This window comes from Bos mutus, chromosome 11, assembly GCF_027580195.1.
Source record: "Bos mutus isolate GX-2022 chromosome 11, NWIPB_WYAK_1.1, whole genome shotgun sequence".
Lineage (NCBI taxonomy): Eukaryota > Metazoa > Chordata > Mammalia > Artiodactyla > Bovidae > Bos > Bos mutus.
The window spans coordinates 7896387-7922675 of NC_091627.1; the positions used below are offsets into that span (position 1 = coordinate 7896387).

General features: G+C 55.8%; 1 protein-coding gene and 1 pseudogene across 1 annotated transcript; both read right to left on the bottom strand.

Annotated features, from left to right (window-relative positions):
- Positions 1-5265: 5265 nt before the first annotated feature.
- On the bottom strand, positions 5266-17428 carry CERCAM (cerebral endothelial cell adhesion molecule). Its single transcript, XM_005908470.3, has 13 exons — positions 17151-17428; positions 15091-15201; positions 14824-14941; positions 14000-14134; positions 13657-13861; positions 10274-10393; positions 9880-9956; positions 9685-9791; positions 8480-8612; positions 7065-7192; positions 6678-6881; positions 6046-6298; positions 5266-5773 (listed from the first exon to the last, which is right to left on the bottom strand). Exons 1-12 carry the CDS (start codon positions 17345-17347, stop codon positions 6046-6048), a joined length of 1788 nt encoding a protein of 595 aa, XP_005908532.2. The 5' UTR covers positions 17348-17428; the 3' UTR covers positions 5266-5773.
- On the bottom strand, positions 15909-16003 carry LOC138990044 (small nucleolar RNA SNORA70; annotated as a pseudogene).
- Positions 17429-26289: the final 8861 nt, after the last annotated feature.

Here is a 26289-nt window from a genome sequence, read left to right on the forward strand (position 1 = left end):
GTGCTGAATTGCAGGCATATTCTTTACCATCTGAGCCACCAGGGAAGCCCCCAAACTGTTAGTCGCTCAGTTGTGTCCAACTTTTTGTGACCCCATGGACTGTAGCTCGCCAGGCTCCTCTGTCCACAGAAAAGGGTTATGGAATCATATGAAATCGTGTGTGTGAAACTTTCCTTGTTTTGGCCACGTTGTGCAACATGAGGGATATTAGACCCAGCACAGCCAAAAATAAATCAAATTAAAAAAATAATAAAATAACAGCTGCCCTTGTGGCTCAGTGGTAAAAAACCCACCTGCCAATGCAGGAGACATGGGTTCCATCCCTGATACGAGAGGATCCCACGTGCATCAGAGCAACTAAGCCCGTGTGCCACAACTACGGAGCCTGTGCTCTGGAGCCCGGGAGCCACAACCACAGAAGCCCGAGCACCCTAGAGCCCGTGCTCACAGCAAGAGGAGCCACCACAGTGAGAAACCTGTGCACCTCAACTACAGAGTAGTCCCCCACTCAACGCGACGGAAAAAAGCCCTCACAGCAATGAAGACCCCCTCACAGCCAACAACAATGTTCTGAAGTTTTTAAAAAATTATTTATTTTAATTGGAGGCTAATTACAATATTGTGGTGATACAATTGACATGAATCAGCCATGGGTGTACACGTGTCCCCCATCCTGACCCCCGCTCCCGCCTCCCTCCCCATCCCTCAGGGTTGTCCCAGTGCACCGGCTTTGGTTGCCCTGTTTCATGCATCGAACTTGGACTGCTGATCTATTTCACATATGGAAATATACACGTTTCAGTGCTATTCTCTCAAATCATCCCACTGTCACCTTCTCCCACAGAGTCCAAAAGTCTGTTCTTTATATCTGTGTCTCTTTTGCTGTCTCGCATATAGGGTCATTATTACCATCTTTCTAAATTCCTATTTCTTTTAAATTTTTTTAAAAATTGATATAAATGATCCCCAGACCAGCTTCAGTCCAGCTCTTCCCCCGTCACTCTGTAGTTTTCTCCATTTCAGCTGATGGCAGTACCAGTCTTCCAATAATCTGGTTCCAAAACCATGACATCATGCTCAATCTGTCTCTTTCTTTTGTGGTTGTTTAGATTTTATTTCCTAATCATAAACTTAACTCTGAAATCCAGCTAGACTTGGAGGAGGGAAAGACAAATAATGAAACTCAAGGAACTGCAGCAAAAGCCCAAAGATCATAGGCTGTCACCAGAAGATACCGGTGAGCAATGCTCTCCTGAGTCATGGAAGGAAAGGGCTGATGCTCAGGATAAAACACGAGCCAGGTGTATTCAAGTTGTCCACAGACAGCAACGGTGAGCTTTGTGCTGGTCTTGCCATTCCTGGAACCAGAAGCCTCCACGCCTGCCACACCATTTCACGCTCCCTGTTGCACCTGCCAAAGACCACAACACTCACCATCCAGCCACGCGGCCTTGGCAGTGCCGATGAGAAACCGGGAACCAGCTGCGTCAGGTCCAGCATTTGCCCCAGACACGATGCCAGGACCCATGTGCTACAGGGTGAAAGTCTCATCGAATTTCTCCTGTAGCTGGATCCCACCAGTGCCACGATAGTCTGGAAAGTCACCACCATGACACATAAATCCTGGAATTCTGTGAAAGCAGGACCTTTGCAACCAAACCGTATCTCCCCAGTGCTCTGAGCACGCAAGATTTTTTTTTCTTGGCTGTCTTTGAAACTCTGCCTGCAAACAGTTTGAAAGCGATGCAGTCCAAGGGTTCACTGACAACGTGGAAGAACCACAGTGGGGTTGACCCTGACTAGACTCGGCAGTGGGGGGCTCCCCGCTGTGGTCCACAGGTGTCTGCTGGAGGTGCCTCTCACCACCCCTGGTAAACACCCTGGTCTGAGGCACCATCATGTCTCCCCTGGATTGTTACGATGGCCTCCTAACCCATCTCCCTATTTCTACCCTGGACCCAACTACAATTCATTAGAGGAGCCAGGGTATTCACATTAAAATAAAAATTAGATTGCATCATTCTCTGCCTCAGCCTGGAGGAGGTGGCAACCGGCTCCAGTATCCCTGTCTGGGAAATCCCATGGACAGAGGAGCCTGGCAGGCTATAGGCCGTGGGGTCGCAGACTCGGACACAACTCAGTGACTGAACACACGTGCACTGCCTCAAACCCCCCGACTGCTCGCTGCTTTAGTGTTAGTCACTCAGCCGTGTCCGACTCTTTGCAACCCCATGGACTGTAGCCTGCCAGGCATCTCTGTTCATGGGGTTTTCAACCCCTTCAGTTCAGTTCAGTCGCTCAATCATGTCCAACTCTGCGACGCCATGAACCGCAGCATGCCAGGCCTCCCTGTCCATCACCAACTCCTGGAGTCCACCCAAACCCATGTCCATTGAGTTGGTGATGCCATCCAACCATCTCATCCTCTGTCGTCCCCTTCTCCTCCTGCCCTCAATCTTTCCCAGCATCAGGGTCTTTTCAAGTGAGTCAGCTCTTCGCATGAGGTAGCCAAAGTACTGGAGTTTAAGGTTCAACATCAGTCCTTCCAATGAACACCTAGGACTGATTTCCTTTAGGATGGACTGGTTGGATCTCCTTACAGTCCAAAGGACTCTCAAGAGTCTTCTCCAACACCACAGTTCAAAAGCATCAATTCTTCGGTGCTCAGCTTTCTTTATAGTCCAACTCTCACATCCATACATGACTACTGGAAAAGCCTTGACTAAATGAACCTTTGTTGACAAAGTAATATCTCTGCTTTTTAATATGCTGTCTAGGTTGATCATAACTTTCCTTCTAAGGAGTAAGCGTCATTTAATTTCATGGCTGCAATCACCATCTGCAGTGATTTTGGAGCCCCCCAAAATAAAGTCAGCCATTGTTTCCACTGTTCTCCCATCTATTTGCCATGAAGTGATGGGACCAGATGCCATGATCTTTGTTTTCTGAATGTTGAGCTTTAAGCCAACTTTTTCACTCTCCTCTTTCATTTTCATGAAGAGGCTTTTTAGTTCCTCTTCACTTTCTGCCATAAGGGTGGTGTCATCTGCATATCTGAGGTTATGGCTATTTCTTCCAGCAATCTTGATTACAGCTTCATGCTTCATCCAGCCCAGCGTTTCTTATGATGTCCTCTGCATATAAGTTACCTCAGAATAAAAGCCAAAATGACCACCAAGGACATTCCTGCTGTGGCCCCCAACCTTGGTTCCGCACGTCCAGGCCTTGGCTCCTCCTTGCTCATTCTGCTCCAGCTACACTGACCCCTTTGGTTTCTTTTAAACCTGCCAGTCCCACTCCTGGCCTCAGTGAAAGTGAAGTGTTATTTGCTCAGTCATGTCCGACTGTTTGCAACCCCATGGACTGTAGCCCACCAGGCTCCTCTGTCCATGGAGTTCTCCAGGCCAGAATACTGGAGTGGGTAGCCATTCCTTTCTCCAGGGGATCTTCCCAACCCAGGGATCGAACCCAGGTCTCCTGCACTGCAGGCAGATTCTTTACCACTGAGCCACCTGGGAAGCCCACTCCTGCCTCAGGACCTTTGCAGATGCTCCCCCTTGGCCTAGAATGGTCTTCCTCCCTATATCCCCATAGCTTGTCCCCTTTCTTCAAGTCTTTGTTCTTCATGTCTCGATCATACTTGATATTTCCTAATTTTGTTCTATAGAACTCACCACCCTGCAATATTTACTTCTCTGTTTGTATCTGTCCCCCTCACTAGAATGTCAAGTCTACAAGGTCAGTGATTTTTTTGGGGAACTTTGTATTCACCACTGTATCCCTAGAACCTAAACATGACCCACAGAGGGTCCTCTATAAATGTTCACTTTAGGGAATTCCCCGGTGGTCCAGTGATTAGGATGCCGAGCTTTCACTGCTGAGGGCTCGGGTTCAATTCCTGGCTGGGAAACTAAGATCCCACAAGCTAGGCAGCCAAAAAAAAAAAAAAAGTTCATGTTAATGAATGAAAGGGATGCCTGAAGCCTGCAAAGGAGAAGCAACTTAGTCAAGGTCATAGCCATCCAGAATCAACAGCTTCTGGTCTTGGAATGAACAAAGCATCGATTCCACGGCTCTAGCCCTAAGTCCTTCACAGAGCCATGCCAGGCTCTGGGGCTAAAACCAGGCCAGCGGGCTCTCATCCCTGGGACTGACAGGGAAAGCCCAGCCCCCAGGGGACGCCTGACTGACTCTGCCAGGAGGGCTTACACAAACCAAGCCAAGGCAGGATATGGGGGCAGGGGCTCCTCCAAAGAAGGACACCTGAAGACTGCAACGCCGGAGGGAGGTCTGCACTCATGGAGGCTGCGGCCAAGGCAAGGAACCACTCCCCACCCCTTCCGGCTGCCTGCGTGCAGGCACCAGAGACCCTACAGAGTCTCCACTGCTGGGCCCTACAGGGGTGGGCAGGGAGGAAGGCCGGCAGTTTCCAAGCAGGAGAGCGCAAGTTGAAGCTGCTGTGGGTAACCCAGAGGACAATGGGCTGATTCCAGATGCCCCAGGCTCCCTTCCACGGGTTTCCCAGGTGGCGCGAGTGGTCAAGAAGCCACCTGCCAACGCAGGAGACACAGGAGACCCAGGTTCGATTCCAGGGTAGGGAAGATCCCCTGGAGAAGGGCACGGCACCCCACTCCAGTATTCTTGCCTGGAGAATCCCATGGACAGAGGAGCTTGGCAAGCTATACAAATCCACAGGGTCGCAAAGCGTCTGACACGACTGAAGCTACTTAGCATGCAAGCATGGTATGCGCCCTTCCCATTGTTGGCACCAAACCAGCAGAGGGCGCCCTGGCACCACAAGGTCCGGGTTCCTCCAACTGCCACCCTCTGGTGGCCACACTGGTCAGGGCGGGAAGGGAGCCCTGGACCTCCCCTGCCACTTCCAGGAGAGGGGTTCCAACTAAACAGGGGAATGTCCAAAGGCAGGGAGCGGGGGCCCCGGCGGCCCTGGGTCTGGCCTGGGCCCACCCTGGCCAGCAAGGCAAGCCCAGCGATGACCACACCAGCCGCAGTGGGTACATACTCGCTGTGGGCTGGGCTCCAGCTCCAGCTCCTTCTTATCCACCCAGCCCAAGAGGTACTTCTGCTCCCACTGCCCCATTACCAATGAGCAGGCTAAGGAGGCGATGCCAAATCACCTGATTCCTCTCCGAGGCCGCCCTCTCCTCTCTGTCTCTCCACCTGCTCGTCCACAGATAGGGAACGCCTCCCCCCTCCCAGCCCTTTTAGGACATGCAAAGAGGCTCAGCCAGGAGTTAAAAAGTATAAAGTGCAACACCAGCCAGCTTTTATTGAGGGCCTACTGTGTGCTAGGTCCTCCTCCCATCTCCCTGCACTTCCTACTGGCCAGGCAAGAGGGTGGCAGGTGAGACCCAGCTGATAAGCTGGGTAGGGAGCTGATGGCGAGGTAGAAGGGGGCAGAGGGGTCACCGCAGCTGGGTCCTCATCGGGGGCACACCTCCTGGGTCTGCCCAGCTTGACGCTGAAGGCTGGGGGGGTGGGGCCTCCCTTCCTCACTCCACCCGAGGCCCTGAATCAGATTGGCAAGGAAGAGGGCCTATGAGCCCTGCCCTTGTGGTACGTGGCATTGGGGGAAGGGGACCCATCTCAGTGGTTTCTCCTGATGGAAGACAGGTCCAGAGGGCAGAGAGGCCATGCCCAAGGGGGCAGCCAGGTCTCTACTGGGTCTGTGGTTCCTGGGGGCGGCTCTTGCTGTGCCCCCTGGACAGCTGTGGTCTGCTCCCGGGTGCGCCTCTGGAGTCACCGTCTAGCCCTGGTGGGACAGGAGAGGAAAGAGGAGTAGAAAAAAATTAGAGTTGGATAGAGAGAGACGGAGAGAGACGCAGACACAGAGATAGTAGAGACAGAGAGATGGAGACGGGCTTAGAGAGAGAGAGCAGGTAGACAGAGAAAGGCAGACACAAAGACACAAACAGAGGCAAAGCCACGGAAAGAAAGAGAGGAGAGGAGAACACTGAGAAGGGGAATTGAGACCCAAAAGAATCAGCCATCGATGCGGAGAGAAGACCGAGGCCCTGCCCTCACCTAGAGCTCATCCCGGGGGTGCGGACGGAGGCTGTGCCCGCTGCCGCCTGCCAGGTCCAGGCGGGGGCCACGCAGGGTCTTGTAGGAGCCAGTCCAGCTGATGAGGCGGCCACTGTCATCGTCCCAGGGCGAGGATGTCTCGGTGTCGCTGAGCCACTCGGAGTCCCCCGCATAGTGGGTGGGGGCTGCGAGCAGGGGCCGGGCTGAGAAGGCCTGCAGGTCCCGTGGCCAGAAGTGTGCCTTGTACTGCTCACTGGGAGTGGGGAGGGGGGCTCAGGGGGGCTGGGGTGAACTGTCCCACCCCAGACCCATGCCAGCCTGGAGCCAGGCACCTCACCCCCAAAGCACCTGACCGTCCTTCCCATCTAATCCTGAGGTGGCATTTCTCTTATCCCCATTTTCCGGATGGGGAAACTGAGGTGCCGAATAGAAAAATCGCTTGCCTGGAAACCACAGGGCATCACAGGATTCACATAGAGGTGGGGCCGATGCCAAGGCTAAGCTGGGCTCTTCCTTGATGACCGGAAGTGGCTCAGCCCTGCCAGCCTCAGTCTCCCCAGCTGCCCAGTGAGGGGACTTACTACCTGCTGAGGTGGGCTCTGAGGATGGGCTGACCCTGCCCTGCAGCTCACTTGGGGTGCTGGTCAAACATGATGGGCAGGAACTCATCCACAGGCAGCATTCGGCGCAGCGGCTGGGAGGCCAGCAGCTTGCGGGCACCCGCCAGGCTCAGGACGTATGCCAGTGTCCAGTAGGAGTAGCCGGCCACCACCAGGTGCGGCAGCCCCTCCACAACTGCCTCCTCCTCGGGGTTCACCTGCTTCCGGCCGAGGTAGCTGCAGGTGACACCAGGGGTCCCAGGGATCACTGTTGATGTCCCAGGGTCCTCCCTGTCCCCAACTCCATCTACAGAGCCAAGCCCAGGGCGGGGCGAGGGCTGGCCAGGGCTTCCTGCAGGAGAAGGCAGACCCCGGGAGGCCCACCCTTCTCCCTGGCCCCTGGGGCCCCGGGCTGCCTACATCAAGTCCCAAGGAAGTTTCTCCGCCTCCACCTCCTCCATCAGCTGCTCCAGCCGCCCCTTGAAATTGCTCTCAAAGCGTACATCGTCCTCAAATACCACGACCTGGGCCAGGCCCCGGGTGACGACCTGAGGCACAAGGTGGGGGTGGGAGGGTGGCTCTTTAGACCTGGGCTGTCGTCCCCTCCCACCTGGCTGACACTGACAGACACTCCTGGCTTCAGTTACAGGCCAAGTGCTCAGCCCTGGCTACGTCGCTCAGCTGCTCCAAAGCCTGCTGGGGCTTCCCATGGCCTGGGGATTGAAACCCCAACACCTGGCTCTAGTATTCAAGGGCCTTCAGGCTCCCAGTCTTGCCCTCCAAGCAGATCAGGAGAGAAATCAGAACCCTTGCTGCAGTCCTGAGCACAGCCTCATCTCAGGGGCCACAGGGCTTGTCTCCAGGGACCCTCAGGAGGCAGGAGAGAGACGGAGACACCGGGAAGTGACCCCATGATAGTCCAAGGACACCCAGCCCGGACGTGGCCGAGCTGGGATCTGAGCCTGCATCTGATGTGTTACAGAGCCGGGCTCTTCATTTCCGCCTCCTGAGCCTCACTTCCACCTCCTCAAAGAAGTGAGGCTGGGCTGGGGTTGGGGAGAGACCCTAGCCCTCCAGGACCCTGAGAAAAAAATGCTTTCTGTAATTTTTGGAGGTATGAGAAGAGCATGAAATCAGCTCAATAAATGGTGACCCTTCGATCCATTCAGAGGCAGCATTCAGTTCAGAAAAATAGAAATAGCAACTCACACGCAACGTATTTCAGCAGCAGTAGAAAATGAAAACAAGGAAGGTGTCTGTGCTTCACTTTCTGGAGGGGGCGCCCCTCGGAGGTCCTGTCCCTGGTCCTCTCGGGCCAAGTCCAAGCAGTGACCTCTCCTGGGCACTCCCACCCCAGCCTCAGGCCGAGGCTGCCTGGCCAAGGGGTTTGGGCCTGCACTGCCTTCCTCTGCTGAGAAGGCTCCTCTCCCTGCCCGTTAACAGTGAGGCCCACGCCGACCCCACCGGAGGCCGGGAGGCCAGGCCTGTCCACACCCTCACACAGCCGGTACCTCCCCGGACCAGGGTAAACAGCTCTTTCTCCATTTGTGCGCCCTGCTCTGGTCCCTCTGCCTCAGGAGGGCGCGGCTGCATTCTTCGCGTTCGCCTCTGTGTTCCTGGAGCAGAGGCCGTCCCAGCACACAGCCGGCGCTCAGTGCATACCACGGGCTCAGCACGGTAAGGCTCGTGCCCACAGGAGGCTGACAGCTGCCGCCCGGGTCTTCATGAGTATGCTCCGCCACCCACCAGTTACATGAGTGCTGGCATGGAGCCATGAGTGGGAGGGGGTGCCCTGCTTTCCCCAAGGGTGTAGGCCGAGGGGGCAGGGTCCTCACCTCCTCCCAGATGGAGTAGTGGCTGAGGAAGCAGCCCACCTCGCCCTTGGTCAGCGTGCGGCCCGAGTAGGGGTCCTGGTAGCCGGGAAGCAGGTCCACGCCGAGGGTCCTCATGACACTGCTATTGAGCATCCTGAGGGAGACGGTGTCACAGGATCAGGGGTGCCCGCCAGAGACCCACCCAGGGCCGCCTGCACTGGGCAAGTTGGGGACCGTCACACTGGAGTCTGGTTTGAAGGAGGTGGCGGTGGTGGTGGCTTAGTTGCTAAGTTATGTCCCACTCTTGGCGACCCCCTGGACTGTAGCTTGCCCAGGCTCCTCTGTCCATGGGATTTCCCAGGCAAGAATATGGAGTGGGTTGCCACTTCCTTCTCCAGGGGATCTTCCTGACCCAGGGATCGAACCCAAGACTCATGTACTGCAAGCGGTCTCCTGTATTGCAGGCGGATTCTTTATTGCTGAACTACCAGAGATTCCCAGTTGGGAGGGAGGAGGCCTGATTACTGCCTCATGCGGTCTGAAGTCATCATGACTGGACCAGGGGGCTGGAGCTGCCTTGGGTGGGGTGGGTCATCCTAAGGGGAGCCGGGCAGTCTGAGGAGGAGACACCCAGGATGAAGGGCAGACACTTCTCAGGCAGGGGCCCAAGCAAAGGCTGGACATCCCGTGGTCCAGCAGACGAGCACATGCAGCCAGCAGCGGTGGACATGGAGGGCCGTGAGCGGCCTGCTCCCACACCCCACCCATCAGAGATCTAGGTTCAGGAGGGAAAGGAAGAGCCCTGATAATCAGAATGAAGACCCCATTAACCTCTGGGATACTTACAGTGTGTCAGGGCCTGGAGAAATCTTCACTAAACCCTTATAAGCCCCTAAGAGGAAGGCAGCTCCTCGCCATTTCCGCAGCAGGGCTGACAGATGGGAGGACTTGCCGGAGGCCACACAGCTGGTGACCAGGCCCAGGAGCTCCAGACCCCGGGCCTTAACCACTGCACCCTCCTCCCTCAGGTGGGCTGAGGAAAGGCCCCTGTCCTGTTCTGTCTGCCCTGGGCTCCCCGAGACACAATGACTCAGGCTCTCTTTGAATACTCCTTGGAACAGGAAACTCAACCCATCATCTGCTTTTCCCACCCCCAGGGAGCCCCGACGGGCCACCCTGGGCCCCCTGCACTGCACAGGGCCCTGTCCCCGTCCCGGAAGCCTCACCGGCCATCCACAGCGTCCACCACCCGCCCAGAGATCTCCATCTCCCAGAGTGAAGTCAGCATGCGCTCTCGGCGGTCGGGCCGGCGGGCCAGGCTGATGACAAACACCTGGAGGAGGCAGGGGGGCAGGAGGAGGCTGAGGGTGGAGGGGAGAGCCCGCCTCCTGACCCCAGTCCTGCAGGCCGGGAGGACTCACCTCATCAAACCCCATCTTGCTGGGCCTCTTTGGGGGCCGGGACACATGAGCCGAGGCCCACATCGGGGGCCCATCCACTGCAGAGGAAAGCCCACTGTCACAAGTCCCCACTGGCTAGAGTCAGTGGCACCCTGGCGTCCCAGGCCCCCCTCATTCCCGCCCCCTTGGCAGGATGCCCAGCAGATTACAGACTCCACCTGCCTCTGCTGTTCGGAGGGGCAGACTGAAGCTCAGCGGGGAAGGTGACTTGCCCGGAGTCAGGGAATGATTTGAAGGGGAAGTTGTGACACCAGCCCTGCCCGCTGCCCAGCCAGGTCCGGGGCCAAGGAGAAGGGGCCCGTGGGAGGGGCGGGGAGTGATGGGGAGGAGGGACAACACTGGCTGGCAGCCTCACCCAGTGCTTCCAGGATCAGGTGGATGAAGTTGACTCTCTCGTCCTCCAGCCCCTGGTGGGATTTCACGGGCACATTCAGGTACCCGTAACGCTGCTCGTTGCACACGTGGACTGCGACCCCTGTGGAGAGAGGCCGAGCGAGTGCTGGGCTGCAGGGCGGGGCTCTCGGAACCCAGACGGCAGGTGTGGGCCCCAGTCCTACCGGTACCCACCACAGGAGTCCTCTCTGGGACCCTGTGTCCCCATCTGTGGGGTTGGAGGGAGATAGGGCTTGGCTCAAACAACATCTTAGGGACCTTTCTGCCAGGATGGTATATGTTCATCCAACAGATGTCTCCAGGGCGCCAGCTGGGGGCAGGGGCGATGGTGGTGAGCAAGACAGACCATCCCTGCCCTCAGAGGATTAAAGTGAGGAAGAAGCAGGTCAAACTCCCATCTGGCTATGGGCACCCGATGCCATGGGGCCTTGCTCCACCCTCTAAATCTCGCCCGCCTCTACCCATCCCACTCACCCAATCCAGCACCATCACCTCTGGCCCAGATCCCTACACTTAACCCCTCCCCCTCTCCGGCCCCTGCCACGCTGTCCTGCACCTGGCAACCAGAGTGGTCTTTTTTTTAATTCCTTCAGTGTTTGTAATCTTTATTATAATCATTTATTTAGCCTTTGTGTTCTACAGACTGTGAATCCTCCGGGGCAGGTCAGTCGGTCAGTCAGTCTGTTCAGTTCAGTCGCTCAGTCGTGTCCAGCTCTTTGCAACCCCGTGGACTGCAGCACGCCAGGCCTCCCTGTCCATCCCGGAGCTTGCTCATAACACGGTGTCTGTTGAAAAGTCAACTCCAGGCCCAGCACTGAGTACACAGCCCGGCAGAGTGTAGGGGCTGGAAGCACGAATGATGGAGACAAAATCCCCGTTCGCAGGACTTCCTCGGTTGTCCAGTGGTTGGGAATCCACCCTCCGGTGCAGGGGATGCAGGTTTGATCCCTGGTTGGGGAACTAGATCCCAAATGCCGTGAGGCAACTAAGCCCATACGCTGCAACAAAAGATCCCGCAAGCCAAAACTAAGACCCAATGCAGCCAAAAAATAAATAAACATATGATGCTAAAAAAAAAAAAAATTTGCATATCTGCATATAAATAAAAAACTTTACAAAATCATTCACTAAATTCCTTTGAACCACTGACAAGTACACAGCGGCTGACACTCAAGTAGAGGTGAACAAACAAAGTTGCTCAGTCGTGTCCAACTCTTTGCCACTCCAAGAGTCCATGGAATTCTGGAGTGAGCAGCCTTTCCCTTCTCCAGGGGATCTTCCCAACCCAGGGCTCGAACCCAGGTCTCCCACACTGCAGGCAGATTCTTTACCAGCTGAGCCCCAAGTAGAGGCAGGAATGAAGAAATAAGGAAACAGGGAGTTCCCTGGCGGCCTAGTGGTGAGGGTTCTGTGCTTTCACTGTCGTGGCCTGGGTTCAGTCCCTGGTTGAGGAAGTAAGATCTCACAAGAGCCGTCCAGTGTGGCAAGAAAAAGGAAAAAAAGAAAACATCCGTGCTGCTTCTCATTTTTCGTCCATGTATTTGTTTCACCTTCACTCACGTTTTGCACTTGGTAAGATCTTTTTTCTTCCTGCACGTTTGCACTGTAGACGTCACCTCTTGGTGCACAAAATGATGATGACACGCTTCTCCCTGGCCAGTCCTCACACACTGCTTGCCCAGGTGCAGCATTTCCTGACTGAATCGTCACTTCTGATTCACCTTGACCCTGAGCAAAGTTCCCCACCCACTGGACAGCCTTCATGTTCTCGCCACCCATGAGCGCACACCGTGAGCCACCTTCTCTGCCGCCTTCTCCAGGTTCTTATGCCAACAGCAGCATCTCCGTCTTGCTCTCAACTTCAGTTCTTCCCAGGACTGTGGTTTATCCGATCCAAACCCAAACATCCAAACATTTCTTTTCTTTTTTTTTTTTGGCCATGCTGCGTGGCTTGCGGGATCTTAATTCCCTGACCAGAGCCTGAACCTGTGCCCTCGACAGTGAAAGCATAGAGTCCTAACCACTGGACCACCAGGGAATTCCCCAAACCCAAACACTTCCTTGTAACTTTCATCTTAAAAATAACACCCACAGCAGAAGGATTCTTTTTTCAGTGTTCAAGTCCAATTGGATGATTCTCTGATGGCTGCCTGACACTCACAGGCTGATGGCCAGATGCTTGCCCATCAAGTCCCCACAAGCTGGCCCCTGCCCACCTTTCCTGCCTCAGCCTGCACTATGCCCCCTCTTTGTGCTCTAGCTGCCTGCCTTTTTATGTCCCGGGCCACCACAGGGCCTTTGCATCTGCTGGTCCCGTTGCTTGAAATGCTCCATCTTGCTCTGTTTGCCTTGTTAACGCCCGCCCATACTTCAGATCTCAGTCCCAGTGATTACATCCTCCAGGAAGCCTTCCTTGGAGACCAAGTCAACTCCAGTCTAAGCTCCCAGAATGCCTATGATCAAGAAGCTCTTCTTCCTGTCATTGTGATTGACACTGATTTGTGTGATCCTTTAGTTGACTGGACTGGAGGATCCAGGAAATCCAGGACCACCTGATTTTATCACCACTGTCTCCCTGGTGCCTGGCACCTGGTGCATGCGTGTTAAGTTGCTCAGTCGTGTCCGACTCTTTACACCCCTATGGAGTTTAGCCCACCAGGCTCTTCTGTCCTTGGGATTCTCCAGGCAAGAATATTGGAATGGGTGGCCATGCCCTCCTCCAGGGGATCTTCCCGACTCAGGGATCGAATCTGTGTCTCTTACGTCTCCTGCATTGGCAGGCGGGTTCTTTACCACTAGTGCCACCTGGGAAGCCCTTGGCACTGGTTGCTGCTGTTGCTAAGTCGCTTCAGTCGTGTCCGACTCTGTGCGAACCAACAGACGGCAGCCCACCAGGCTCCCCCGTCCCTGGGATTCTCCAGGCAAGAACACTGGAGTGGGTTGCCATTTCCTTCTCCAATGCATGTAAGTGAAAAGTGAAAGTGAAGTCGTTCAGTCGTGTCCGACCCTCCGCGATTCCATGGACTGCAGCCTTCTAGGCTCCTCCGTCCATGGGACTTTCCAGGCAAGAGTACTGGAGTGGGGTGCCATTGCCTTCTCCTGGCACTGGTAGGTGTCCCATGAATATTTGCCTAATGAAGGAATACATGCAAGTGCCATGGTGGGCACAGCCAGAAGGACATCTAACCTACTGGGGCAGTGGGCCCGAGAAAGCCTACGACCCGAAGGACAATTAGGAATTAGCAAGATAAACTGTGGAGTGGGGAAGGGCGTGCAGAGCAGAGGGAACAGCATGTGCAAAGGCCCAGAGACCTCGAAAAAAGGCTCAACAAAAGCTGACCTTACCAGCAGCCTGACAGGCGTAGGCAAAGACGATGATGTCGTCGAAGGGCCAGGTATAGTTGGGGTGAGGTGGGTAGAAGGCCAGCTGGGCCGTCCCCTCAGCCCGCAGGGATACCAGGAAGGTGGAGTGGACCATGGGGACGCGGAAGCAGCCCCGGCGCTGGCGGTTCTTGGTGGGAAAGTAGTCGGCAGTGCGGCGGTAGTAGCCCTGGGGAAGGCGTGGCCCCGCGTGGTGAGAGGGCATCCCCTCCATCCCCAGCACACCGCTCCCCAGCTGGGGCTTGCTACCCTCCACGTCCCTCCTCCCAGACCTCAAGCCTCCTGAGGCCTGGGTCCCCGGCCATACCTGGGGGGTGATTCCACACCAGAAATTGGAGTAGTAGGTCTGAGAGTCCAGCATCGGGGCCACCACGGGCAGCCCCGGCTCGATCAGAAGCCGCAGCGTCTGGTTGTTGGTCAGAATGTTGTCTGTGTCTGCAAACTGTGGGGAGGCGGATGTCACAGGCCTCATTCTTGTCTGGGCAGCAGCATCCCAAGGATTCACTGAGTGGGATCCCTCCAGATATCCAGGGACCCAGGATAACTCCCACAATCCAATGGGGTTCCCTCAGAGAGATCTAACCTATAAACCAAAAGATCTGTTTCTGGACCAAGGATCTAGTCTGGAGCACTGGCTCAGGGACTGGCTCCAGAGATTTTATGCCTGAGTTGCTGATCTAAGAACTTTATCTGAAGCCTTAGGAAGGAAATTCAAAGACCTACTCAGATCTCCTCTGAATAGGGGAAGCCTGGCGTGCTGCAGTCCATGGGGTCGCAAAGAGTCAGACATGACTTAGCTTTAGCAGACTGAACAACAACAACCCTGATCTTTGGTCCAGGGAACTAGGCTCAGATAATACTCTGGGCTCTACACTCTGAGACTGAGTTATACTCTATACTCTGGGATTGAGTCTCAGTGTACACCTTGAGCTCTGTCTGTCTCAGGGATCCAGGCTTAGTACAGAGTCTGAGCTCAAGCAAAGGGATCCCAGTTCAATACTTGATCTGGATTTTGATCCAGGTTGCTAGCTGAAGGGTCCAGGCTACAGATGGTTAAATTCTACCCAGATTTCTGTCAAAGACAGGTGCCACCACCTGTGGGGAGCCCGACTGTAGGCCAGGCTTTCTTACCAGGATATAGTCTGCCCCCCAGTCCCTGGCAAAGGTCAGGGCTTCCTGTTTCAGCTCCATCAGGAATTGATGCCTTTCTTTGGTCCAGTGCTTAGGGCCCTCTTCATCTGGGTAGGACCTGAGGTGGTAAAGAGATGAGATGTTCCATGGGGGAGGCGCGTGTAGTCAGAGCCCTGGCTTGGAGGCTGTGACTCGGAACTGTCCCTTTCCCTCTCTGGGCTGCACCTGTTGCCCATCTTCCCCAGAACCTTTGCCCTCAGGCCACACCTGGGCTCCCCCTCGGGCCTCCAGACCACAGCTGCATAGTCATCGCCCACAGCAGCCAGCCACTCCCGTAGCATCGCTGTAGTGTTGTCCACATTGTGGTCCGTGGCACACCTGGGGACACAGAGGAAGAAGCGTGGGGGAGGGATAGCACAGCCACCAAAGGACCAAACCCTGAGGCAACCTTGACCCCGGAGCACCAACCCCTGCAGGACTGGCCTCTCCTGGAAGTGGAGGAGGTAGGTGTGCTACAGAGGAAGGTGGGCAGCCAGGTCCCAATCATAGGTCTGTGTTCCACTGTGTGACCCCAGGCAGGTCCAGACCCTCTCTGGGCTCACGTTCGCCCTCTGTAACTAAAAGCCATCCTGGCAAGCTCAGGGGCTGAGGTGACAGAACTCAAATGCATTTATTTTTTTGTACAGGCAACTAGGATTTATTGGTGGGCATGAGTAAGGAGGGGACAGTGCCAAGGCTCTCATGAGTGCAAGACCTGCCATTTGTCCAGAAGGAAGGATGTCTTTGACCCCAGAGCCATCGGGATGAGCTGTTTTTCTGCCACCATGTTTCCAAGTTCACCAGCCTTAAACTTAGTAAATCCCCACTTCTTGGAGATGTGGATCGACTGGCGGCCAGGAAACTTGAACTTGGCCCTACAGAGGGCCTCAGTCACATGTTCCTTGTTCAGAAGCTTGGTATGGACAGGCATTACGACTTGGCCAGTGTGGACCCTGGCCACTGTGTCCTGGGGCTTTTGGCCACACTTACCAGTCTGAAGCCTAGATTTGGGGACAGCTTGCCAGTCATGAATGTCCACTGGAAAGGGCTGTCTCCAGGGTTCCTTAAGGCAACCTGGATAGGCAACAGGCTGCACATGCTCCCCAGGAGGCTGTCTGCAGCCACTCAAATACATTTTGAAAGATGAGAAGAACCTCAACTTTGAGGAACACACCTGCCATATTCCCTGGTTTTCTTCCTTCCCTGCTGTGTGACCTCAGGTTAGTCCTCTCCCCTCTCTGAGTCAGGACTGGACAGAGGAGCTGCTGCTTCCCTCCACCAGGAAGTTGTAATAAGGACCAAACCACACTCTGAGCATCCCTGAGAAGACCTGATGGGCCTGAGCTCCAAGGTCACCTAGCACAGCCTCTCTGAAGGAGCTCTCATGACAGAGCTGGGCGAGGGGGCCTTAGCCAAGAGCCCAGGTTTTCGGTGATGCTGCCCCTTTAAGCCAAGTCTCCAGAACTGAAGACTAACTACGTGTCAAGTCTTTTGGGGGTGGGAACTGACTAAACTCCTGGACTGGCAATTGTGGGCGGCCTCCCCAGGCCACAACTCCACCCCCAGCCCAATTCTGGTGAGTTGGGGAGGGTAGTTTGGTCACTTCTCTCAGTTTATCCCCAGCCTCAGCTTGGGACTCCTCCCTGTTCTGGCTTCCACAGACTGTGGCCTCTAATTCCAGGGCCCTGTGGGGACACCTAGGGGGAGAGATGGCAGGAAGGGGCTTTGCCCTTGGCCAGCAGGACTCAGCCCCTCTTCTGAGAGAGGCTGGAACCAGCCTGGGGAAGGGGAAGCGGGTGTGACACTATCCCCCCAAAGAGCAGCATGGAGCCCAGGGCTGAGAGCACCCCTACGGGCTCCCCAGGAACTCCCAGGCCTGCTGAACTCTGCTACATAGGGCCCCAGGGGACGCCAGCTGCTCCTGTTGGCTCCACTCTGTCAGGCCAACCCCAGGTCCCAAGGCTTAAGTTTCAGCTCTGGTGGGCTGGAGCAAGAGGGGCTGGGCCCAACTTACACCTAGAGGAGGTCCTGAAGGAGGAGCAGAGGCCAGAATGAGGGATGGGGGTCCCTGTGCCAACCCAAGGCCTCCAAGGTCAGTCTGCAGGGCCAAGGGGACAAGGGGACCCGCCAGGGGGCTCGGGTTGCTGGAGGGCCTGTCTGCGAGGGGAGGGGCCTGTCTGGGTGGTGTCTGGGCAGGGAGCAGATGGGGCCAGCTGGAGCCCAGGCTGTCGGTGGTGGGGTTGGGGGGGTAGATGCCCAGTGGGTGCCAACGCCAGGGTCTATCTCACCAGAGGGCCAGCCTGGCCCTGGGGTAGTCCAGCCGCTCCAGCGCACCCAGGTAGTGAGGCAGTGAGTGCTCGGCATTGCGGGCCAAGATGGCAAGGACCACAGTGGGCAGCGGCGGCTCCGCGACTCCCGCAGCCTCGGGCCGCGGCCCCAGCAGGAGCAGCAGCTGGAGCAGCGGGGCGGCGGGGGCAGCGCGCATGGCGGGCGCTCGGGCGGCGGCGGCGGCGGCCCCCGGGGCTCCCGGCCGCGCCGAGGGGAGTGGGCGGTGCCGCTGGGCCCGGGGCGGGGCCCGGGGCGGGGCCTGGGCCCAGGGCGGGGCCGAGGCGGGCTAGGAGTGGCGTGGGGGGATGTACTACCCCCTCCCAAGAATGGGCTCCCACTCCCCTCCCCATCCCTATCCATAGATTCTCAGATGTCCTCTTCTCGGCCCGGGGCATCGCAGGACCAGGGCCCGGACACCCGCCCCAGACGCGATCCGGGAGCAGCCTCTTCCCAGCTGGAGAGTCGTGGGGCGACGGCTTCCGAGCCCTCCGTGGCGTCTCAGAATACTCGACTACGACTCCCCTCTGAGGCGTGCAATCCCCGGAATCCGGCTTCACGGATTCCTTCAACGCCCTTGAATCCGTACTGCCTGGCCATCCGTCCGACCCTCGGACCTGAGCTGCGTGCGGACCCGGCGACACCGCCACGGCCCTTTCCCGGGTTCCCGGGCTCCCGGCCCCTCGGCCGCCCCGCCCCCGGGCGCCCTCTAGCGGGTCCAGACAGAACTTCGCAGAGCCAGACCCGCGAAGGGGTGAGGGGAGGTGGGGTGGTCCCCCTGACCTGGGCGTGCCATCCTGCCGCGGTCCGAGCCTGGCGTCTCCCGCTCGTCATCGTCCTCGCCTCCGTCGCCAGCACCAGCACCGCTCCGGGCCTTTAGGAGAGCAAAGCCTGCTCTTAGACTGAGTGTAGAACAAGGGGCACCACACGGCCCCCTCACGGTGTCCCAGACCGCCCCTCCAAAGCAGGGTGACTCCGGTGTCTGGTCAGAGTCGGGGTCCTGAGGCCCCTGCTGAGTCTCCAGCCTCTCTTAGGGAAAAGGAGGGCCCTGGAGGCACCAGTGGTGGGGTCTAGCTCCTTTGCCACCGACCTCAGGCAGGTAGGTCACTTTTCTCCTGAGCCTCAGGGCCTCCTGCGTAGAATTGGGCTGTAATAGCGCCCATCTAGCAAGGATTCCTTGAGTGCGTGAATGCACTTTAATTCTATGCATGGAGCCTGGCAGGGGAGAAGAATTCCTGGGGCTGGAAGACAGGCTCTCCTTCCATTCAGCCCCTCACCCAGGTGGCCCCACGATGGAAGGCCTGTGGTCCCTTCCCCAAAACATCATGGGTAAATGAGTCCCTCCCCTTGCATGGTTGCTTCTTTCTATCCCCACCCGCAACTTGAGTGACTTCGAGGTGGCTTAGAAGTGAAGTGAAGTGGAAGTTGCTCAGTCGTGTCCGACTCTGCGACCCCATGGACTATACAGTCCATGGAATTCTGCAGGCCAGAATACTGGATGATGGAGGAGCTTGGTAGGCTGCAGTCCGTGGGGTTGCTAAGAGTTGGATACAACTGAGTGACTTCACTTTCACTTTTCACTTTCATGCATTGGAAAAGGAAATGGCAACCCACTCCAGTGTTCTTGCCTGGAGAATCCCAGAGACGGGGGAGCCTGGTGGGCTGCCGTCTATGGGGTCGCACAGAGTCAGACACGACTGAAGCGACTTAGCAGCAGCAGCAGCAGGCTTTCCCTTCTCCAGGGGAGCTTCCCAACCCAGGGGTCGAACCCAGGTCTCCCGCATTACCAGTAGATTCTTTACCAGCTGAGCCACAAGGGAAGCCCACTGCCAAACCGCGCTGCAAAGCGTGTGGAATCTTAGTTCCTCAGCCAGGGACTGAAACCATACCACTCCCTGCATTGGAAGCAAGTAGCCAACCACTGGACTGCCAGGGGAAGTCCCTAAGATACTCTCTTCTAAAGCAAAGCAGCGTCCCCTGCTTCACCCACCCCAGGGTTATCCCAGAGCTTCTGCCTATGCTATTAGTCACAGGGGCTTCCTGATTCTTCCCTCACCTCAAGTCGTCCTTCTTCTCCCAGTGCACTGACCCCTCCAAACTTCACCTCTCTTCCCAGTTTCCACAGTGGTCCAGCCAGTCACTAACTCCCTTGCCCCAGGTACCCCCCATCACTCCTCCCTGGAAAAACCCTATAGCCATCTTCCTTTGGGGGCACACTCCCGATCTCCACTCCCCACTGGCCTTGCACTGAGCCCAACAATTCAGTTTCCCTGGGCTCCTGCCCACCCTCCCCCTGCCGCACCAGTGGTATTTCACCAGCTTGATCTTCTGACGCCCTCACTCTCCTCTCCCTACCCCAGTGAAAATCTCCCTGCCCTTCTTGGAGAAAAGAGAAGCCATCACCTTGGACTTCATGGTGGTCCAGAGTTACCAGTCTGCCTTCCAATGCAGGGGACCTGGGCTTGATTCCTGGTGGGAGTCTAGGATCCCACGTGCCTCCAGGCAAAACTAGGTCTACAAAGAAAACTAGCCACAACAAAGAGCCTGCGTGTCTGTCGCAGCTAAGGCCCCAGGCAGCCAAATAAATATCTTTCAGAGAGTGAGGGGGGCCTCCCTGGTGGCTCAGTGGTAAAGAATCCTCCTGCCTATGCAGGAGACACAGGTTCGATCCCTGATCTGGGAAGATCCCACGTGCCACAGACCAACTAAGCCCTTGCGCCACAACTGTGGAGTCTGTGCTCCAGAGCCTGGGAGCAACAACTGCGGAGCCCACAAGCTGCAACTACCAAAGCCCACACGCGCTAGAGCCCGTGCTCCGCAACTAGAGAAGCCACTGCAATGAGAAGCCCGTACACCGCAACTAGAGAGGAGCCCCTGCTCACTGCAACGAGAGAAAAAGCCCACGTGGCAACAATGATCCAAAAAAAATAATAATAATAATAATTCTTTTTAAATAAAAGAGAGAGAGAGAAACCATCACCTGTGAACTCTCATTTCCAGTTTCCAAACCTTCCACCCCCTGCCGCCAAACCAGTCTCTTCTCTCACCACCTGTTATCACGGAAGAGCACCCCTGTCTCAGAACCATCCTTGGACTCCAAAAAAAAGCCATCCCTTTGCCCTTCCTAGATTACCAACACTCCTCTCTTCTGGATCCTTCCTTCAACGTTCCAAAGGACTTAAAGCTCCCCCAACTTAAAATATGAATACAGTCAGCTGCCTGCTGGCCCCCAGTGGCAGCCCTATCTCTCTCCTTTCCTCCAAACCTCTGGAAAAGGGGGTATGACCCATGCTTTGCTTCTGGTCTCACTTCTCCACCTTCATTCCCTGCTTGACACACACCAAGTCTTCTCCAGCCAAACTGCTGCTGCCAAGACCTGCATCCTCCTGGCCCCTCCCCCAGTGGAATTCCTCCTCATCCAAGAAGGCTCCCTCTGACGCCTGACCTCATACACCACTCCTTCTTTCTGCAAAACTGACATGTATCTCCCCTTCCTGCTGCTGCTGCTGCTGCTGCTGCTAAGTCGCTTCAGTCATGTCCGACTCTGTGTGACCCCATAGATGGCAGCCCACCAGGCTCCTCCATCCCTGGGATTCTCCAGGCAAGAACACTGGAGTGGGTTGCCATTTCCTTCTCCAATGCATGAAAGTGAAAAGTGAAAGTGAAGTCGCTCAGTCGTATCCAACTCTTAGCGACCCCACGGACTGCAGCCTACCAGGCTCCCACGTCCATGGGATTCTCCAGGCAAGAGTACTGGAGTCGGTTGCCATTGCCTTCTCCACTTCCTACCAGGACCCATCTGTCTAAAATAGAACTCCAGTCTTTCCTCCAAACCAGCTCCCACTCCAGTGGCCTCCCTCCAGCTTGGGGACATGATGATAAGTGCCTCTCTCTCCGCCCACTCCACACTCATCATGGCCAGACCACCTCAGTGTCTCCTGCACGCGGTCACTCCTGTGGCTCAGAGCATCAGCACCACTCCCCCAGGCCACTGCACCTCCCAGTACTCACACCCCTACCCTAGGCCTTCTCCCTGGAAACCGTTCTGCACTGAGTGGTCCTTTCTTTTTCTTTTTTTTTAATTTGGCCACACCGCACAGCATGAGAGGCTTCCCTGGTGGCTTAGACAGTAAAGAATCTGCCTGCAATGCAGGAGAGCCAGGTTCAATCCCTGGGTCGGGAAGATCCCCTGGAGAAGGGAATGGCAACCCACTCCAGTATAATTGTCCAGTATAATCCCATAGACAGAGGAGCCTAGTGGGCACAGTCCATGGGGTCAAAAAGAGTCAGACACGACTGAGTGGCTTCACATGAGGGATCTTTGTTCCCCAACCAAGGATGGAACCTGGGCCCCTCGCTCTGCAGTGAAAGAGCCAAGTCCTAACCACTGGACCACCAGGGAATTCCCTCAGTGGTCCTTTCTAAACGGCATGATGTTACACCCACTGGGGGCGGCCAATGCCCTCAGCATAGAGCTCAGGTTCCTCCAGGAACAAGGAGACCCTTCGTGGACTGCCTGATGCTTCTCCATCTTCCCTGACTTCCTTTCCCCTATCTCCTGCCCCAGCCAAACTGGACTATGTACAGGTTCCAGAACACTCCGTGCTTTAAGACCTTCCCATATTCTCTCTGCCTCTTTTTTAATTCCTCTGCTTGAACTGGTCTTTCTCTTTCTGGTCAACTCTTCCAAGCCCTCTGGAAAGCCTTTCCGGATGTCATGTTGGGGACCTACCGCTGCATTGCATCCTATATAGTCCCGTTTGCTCAGCAAATATTTACCGAGCACAAGTCATATGCAGGTAGAATTCTAGGTACTGGGGATACAGAGGTTCGGTCTCTGTTCCTAGGGTGCTCACATTCCAATGAGGGAAGACAGACAGGAAACAAGCAAACTGACAAATGAATAAATAACTTCAGAGAACAGTAAATGCTACGAACGAAGTAAAACAAGTTAACGAGAACAGACAGTATCCGAGGGTGGAGGCAACACTGAATAGACAGGTCAGTGAAGACGTGCTGGAGCATAAGGGGAGCCAGCCACGAGGAGATCTGGGAGAAGTTGTTGCATATGGACATGGGGCCAAGGCCCTGTGGTGGGAACAAGCCAGGAGGCCAGGGCAGTCGGTGCAAGGTGAGCAAGGGGAGTGTGGTAAGAGGTGAGGACCACTTAGGGTCTTAAAGCTATGGTGGGATTTTGGATTTTTTTTTTTAAGTGCAATAGGAAGACACTGGAGAGTGTAAGCAGAGGAGTAACATGGTTTGTCTTGAAAAGATCGCTTTGGCTGCAGCTCAGAGGGTGGACTCTGGGGGCAAAGATGGAAGCCCGGGAAAGCATGTTACCAGGAGAGCTGATGATGGGCAGGGCTGAGATGTATAAGTGATTAGATGTGAGAAATGGAGGGAGGAGTCAGGTGACTCACAGGGTGTGATGTGGGCTGGGACTGAATGAGGAAGATCTACGCAGGGGCAGTAGAATGTGAAACCAGGTTCTGCTCTGGACCTTGTTGTGAGCTGCCTTTTATCAGACCTGCAGGTGGAAAGATCACACGCCAGACCTGCCTGGCTGTGAGTGCTGAGGCAAGGACCCGTCTGCCTTCCTCACTACTTATCCCAGCCCTACAGCAGGGCTAGCCCAGCATTGGGTAGGCTCTCCATAGAAATATGATGTTACTGACTAGGGTGGGCTGATCAAGCGCCTGTACCCCTACTGACACTCATATATATATATATATATATATTTTTTTTTTTTTGCCTTATAAAAATAGGATATACTCTGCAAAGGTAATATGACATCAAACTCAGAAACTCTAAAGCAGTGATTCTCCAAGCATGGTCCTTGGACCAGCCAGCATCAGCCTCGCCTGGAAACTGTTAGAAATGCAAATTTCTAGTTCCCTCCCCATACCTGTGGAGAAGGAAATGGCAACCCACTCCAGTACTCTTGCCTGGAAAATCCCATGGGCAGAGGAGCCGTGTAGGCTACAGTCCATGGGGTCGCAAAGAGTTGGACATGACTGAGCGACTTCACTTCACTTACTTCATACTTTATCACTGGAGAAGGAAATGGCAACCCACTCCAGTATTCTTGCCTGGAGAATCCCATGGACAGAGGAGCCTGGCGGGCCATGGTCCATGGGGTCACAGAGAGTCAGACACGACTGAAGTGACTGAACATGCATGCACGCCCCATACCTGGGCTTCCCTGGTAGCTCAGCAGTAAAGAATGCAGGAGACGCGGGAGATGCCAGTTCCATCCCTGGGTCGGGAAGAACCCCTTGAGGAGGAAATGGCAACCCAATCCAGTATTCTTGCAGGGAAAATCCCATGGACAGAGGAGCCTGGCGGGCTACTACAGTCCAAGGGGTCTCAGAGTTGGACACGACTGAGCAACTGAGCAGCAGCCGCACCTCTCCATACCCGCTGAATCAGAACCTCTGGGAGTTCAAGTTAAACAAACCAACAAGCCTTTCAGGTGATTTTGGTACCGACTCAAGACTGAAGCTGCTATTCTATGGGGCCTAAGGTCTCACTCTTGGAGTAATGCCTAGAAAAAAATGTTTGGGTCCATCTGGCTGAATAGGATCCAGACCACCCTGGACCAACATCTAGCTGGGCTCTAGATTCCTCCCCCCACCAGCACCTTCACCCCCATCCCTCAGTCATGGTAGTTCTGGCCAAAGCCAGGCGGTGGCGCCAGTGCCTCAGGCTCCGCTCTGGCTTCCAGAAATAGAGACCCTGGAAGGACTATCCCCCTCCCCAGCACCCTCTTCTTCCCTCTGGGAGCCTCAGCTCCAAGGTCTGCCCACTGGCAAAGGCTCTGCAGAGTGGCCTTCATCAGAGAGGGGGCTCTGAGGTTGGCACACCCAAGGTGAGGGCCAACCCCCTCTTCCTGGAGGTTAAGAGGGTGGGCAAGAGGAGACCCTTAGGTCAGAGAGAAATTAGGGGTCTCTGGCCTATGGGACTTGGGGGTCAGGAACCCTGGCAGGTGGCTGTGGTCTGGTGGACCCTGGCCACACCCCCATTAACCCTCTGCCTTCCTTGCCCAACCTACCGTGAGGTCTCAGGTGCCGTTTCCCTTCCAATGGGTGGGGACAGTCTAGAGGTACCCCAAGACCTTGACAGAGCCCCAGGGCTGGGGGTCTTCACAGCCTGGCAGCCAAGTAGATGGGGAGGGGAAGCCCACGGCAGAGGGGGTGCACGGACGGAGCTCTTACCAGCTGCTAGCTTCACGTCTCCTGGGTTGGGGGCTCTCTGGGCCCCTGTCCTGCTTTGTGGCCAAGGGAGCCCAGGTTCCAAGCCGGAGGAGGGGCCCACACATGGCTCCTCGTCCTGGGATGCCGCTCGGCAGGTGGGGGTCCAGGAGCCCCCACCGGGCTCCCTCCCACCTCCGGTTCCAAGCTGGGTTCCAAGATGACCCAAGGCCGAGCGCAGTCTTGCCCCCATCTGCTCTGCTGCCCCTCATCCTTCCTATTTGAGGGGAGACTGAGACCCCCCTCAAATCCCAGCTGGAGTCACCACTCTGCTTAGACCTAGAATAGCTCCAGCCTTCGCTCTGGGAATCTGCCCTTCATCTCCAAGTGTCCCACCCAACGCCCACCCCACCCCAAAGGACCACCCTCTTGCTCTTGGCCAGGCCCTTGTCTCCCAGGAGCCCAGATGTGGAGCTGTCCTCTGAGGCTCTGCTCCGGTCTTCAGGAGGCTGGGGCCCAGCCAGCTGTTTTCCCCGGGCAGCCAGCTGTTTTGCCCATCATGAAGCCGCCCTGGCTCCTCTGCTAAGATCGTTGCCTGCTGCGTTGCTGTGGCTGGACTGCAGCGTGGCAGCCCCGCTGGGCCAGGGCCTGGGAGCTGTTAACTCCTCTGGGCCCAGGCAGCCCCTGCCCCTCCCAGCCTGATCCCTCTGGCCTTCTTCCGACCTGCAACCTGCAGCACTAGCCTGCTGCCGCACTTCTAGAGACCCCTAAGCAGGCCAAGCATTACTGTCCCCACCCCGACTCAACAACTGGGAACCCATCCCGCAGCCCCTCCCATCAACAGTGCCTTGTCCTCAGGTGACCCCAGGTGAGAGGAGGGTTCAAAAGGATAAAAACGTTACCCCATTCAGAATAATAAGGGGAATAGCTCTCATTAACTGTGTGCTGTGTGTGCCAGGCATTGTGCTAAGTGCTCGAAATGCATCATCAAACTGAATTTTCACAACAACCCTATAAAGCAGGGAATACCTTCATTTTATAGATGAGAACACCAGGGCACGGCGAAGCCAAGTTACTAGCTCAAGCCCACACAGAACCGGGCTTTGAAACTCCAACCAGGCTGACTGCCTCTCTGGCTGGCCCTGGTGGGTTGCTGTTTAAGCTTCCCTGAGCGTCTCACCCAGGCTTTCTTTCTCTGGTCTAAACCTCAGTAGTGCCATCTGTGAAATGGGAAGCTGACGGGTGGAATCACACCACCACCGGCTCCGTGGGCTGAGTCGGGAGCCATGCCAGGCTCTGTGCTCAGCACCTTCCAAGTATTATTAGCGGATCATTCCTCTCGGTGGCAGCGGTCAGCCTGGGCTGAGATCCCAGCTTTCCTGCTTCCCGGCAGCCTGGGTTTGGGCAAGGGAGTTTACCTCTCAGAATCTCCGTATCCAAAGCTGGAAAATAAGAACAGTATCTACTGTTGATTTTTTGTGAAAAGGATGAGATAAAGCAGGTAAAGTGGTTTACAGACACAGAGTGGGTGGGAAATGTTACTCCTTCCTATTATGACTATAAACCACAACCCGGGGACTTGCCTGGCGGTTCAGTGGCTAAGGTTCCACTGTCTCAATGCAGGGGGCACAGGTTTGATCCCTGGGCAGAGGACTAGATCCCACATGCCGCAGCTAAGACCCAGAGCAGCCAAATAAACAAGTAAATAAGGGCTTTCCTGGTGGCTCAGTGGTAAAGGATCTGCCCTGCCAATACAGGAGACATGGGTTCAATCTCTGATCCGGGAAGACCCCACATGCCTTGGAGCAAGCAACAAAGCCCGTGCACCACAACTGCTGAGCCTGTGCGCCCTGGAGCCCGAGCGCCACGATAAGAAAAGCCACTGCGATGGGAAGTCCGCGCACCACAGCTA

What these genes read in the sequence shown, in the direction of transcription:
- CERCAM (XM_005908470.3), bottom strand. Translation starts at nt 17,347, where the DNA reads ATGCGCGCTGCCCCCGCCGCCCCGCTGCTCCAGCTGCTGCTCCTGCTG. An exon ending in CTACGCCTGTCAGGCTGCTG is followed by an intron (nt 10,394 to 13,656) that starts GTAAGGTCAGCT and finishes CTCTCTCCACAG; the next exon opens with GGGTCGCAGTCCACGTGTGC. An exon ending in AAACTTCCTTGGGACTTGAT is followed by an intron (nt 6,882 to 7,064) that starts GTAGGCAGCCCG and finishes TGTCACCTGCAG; the next exon opens with CTACCTCGGCCGGAAGCAGG.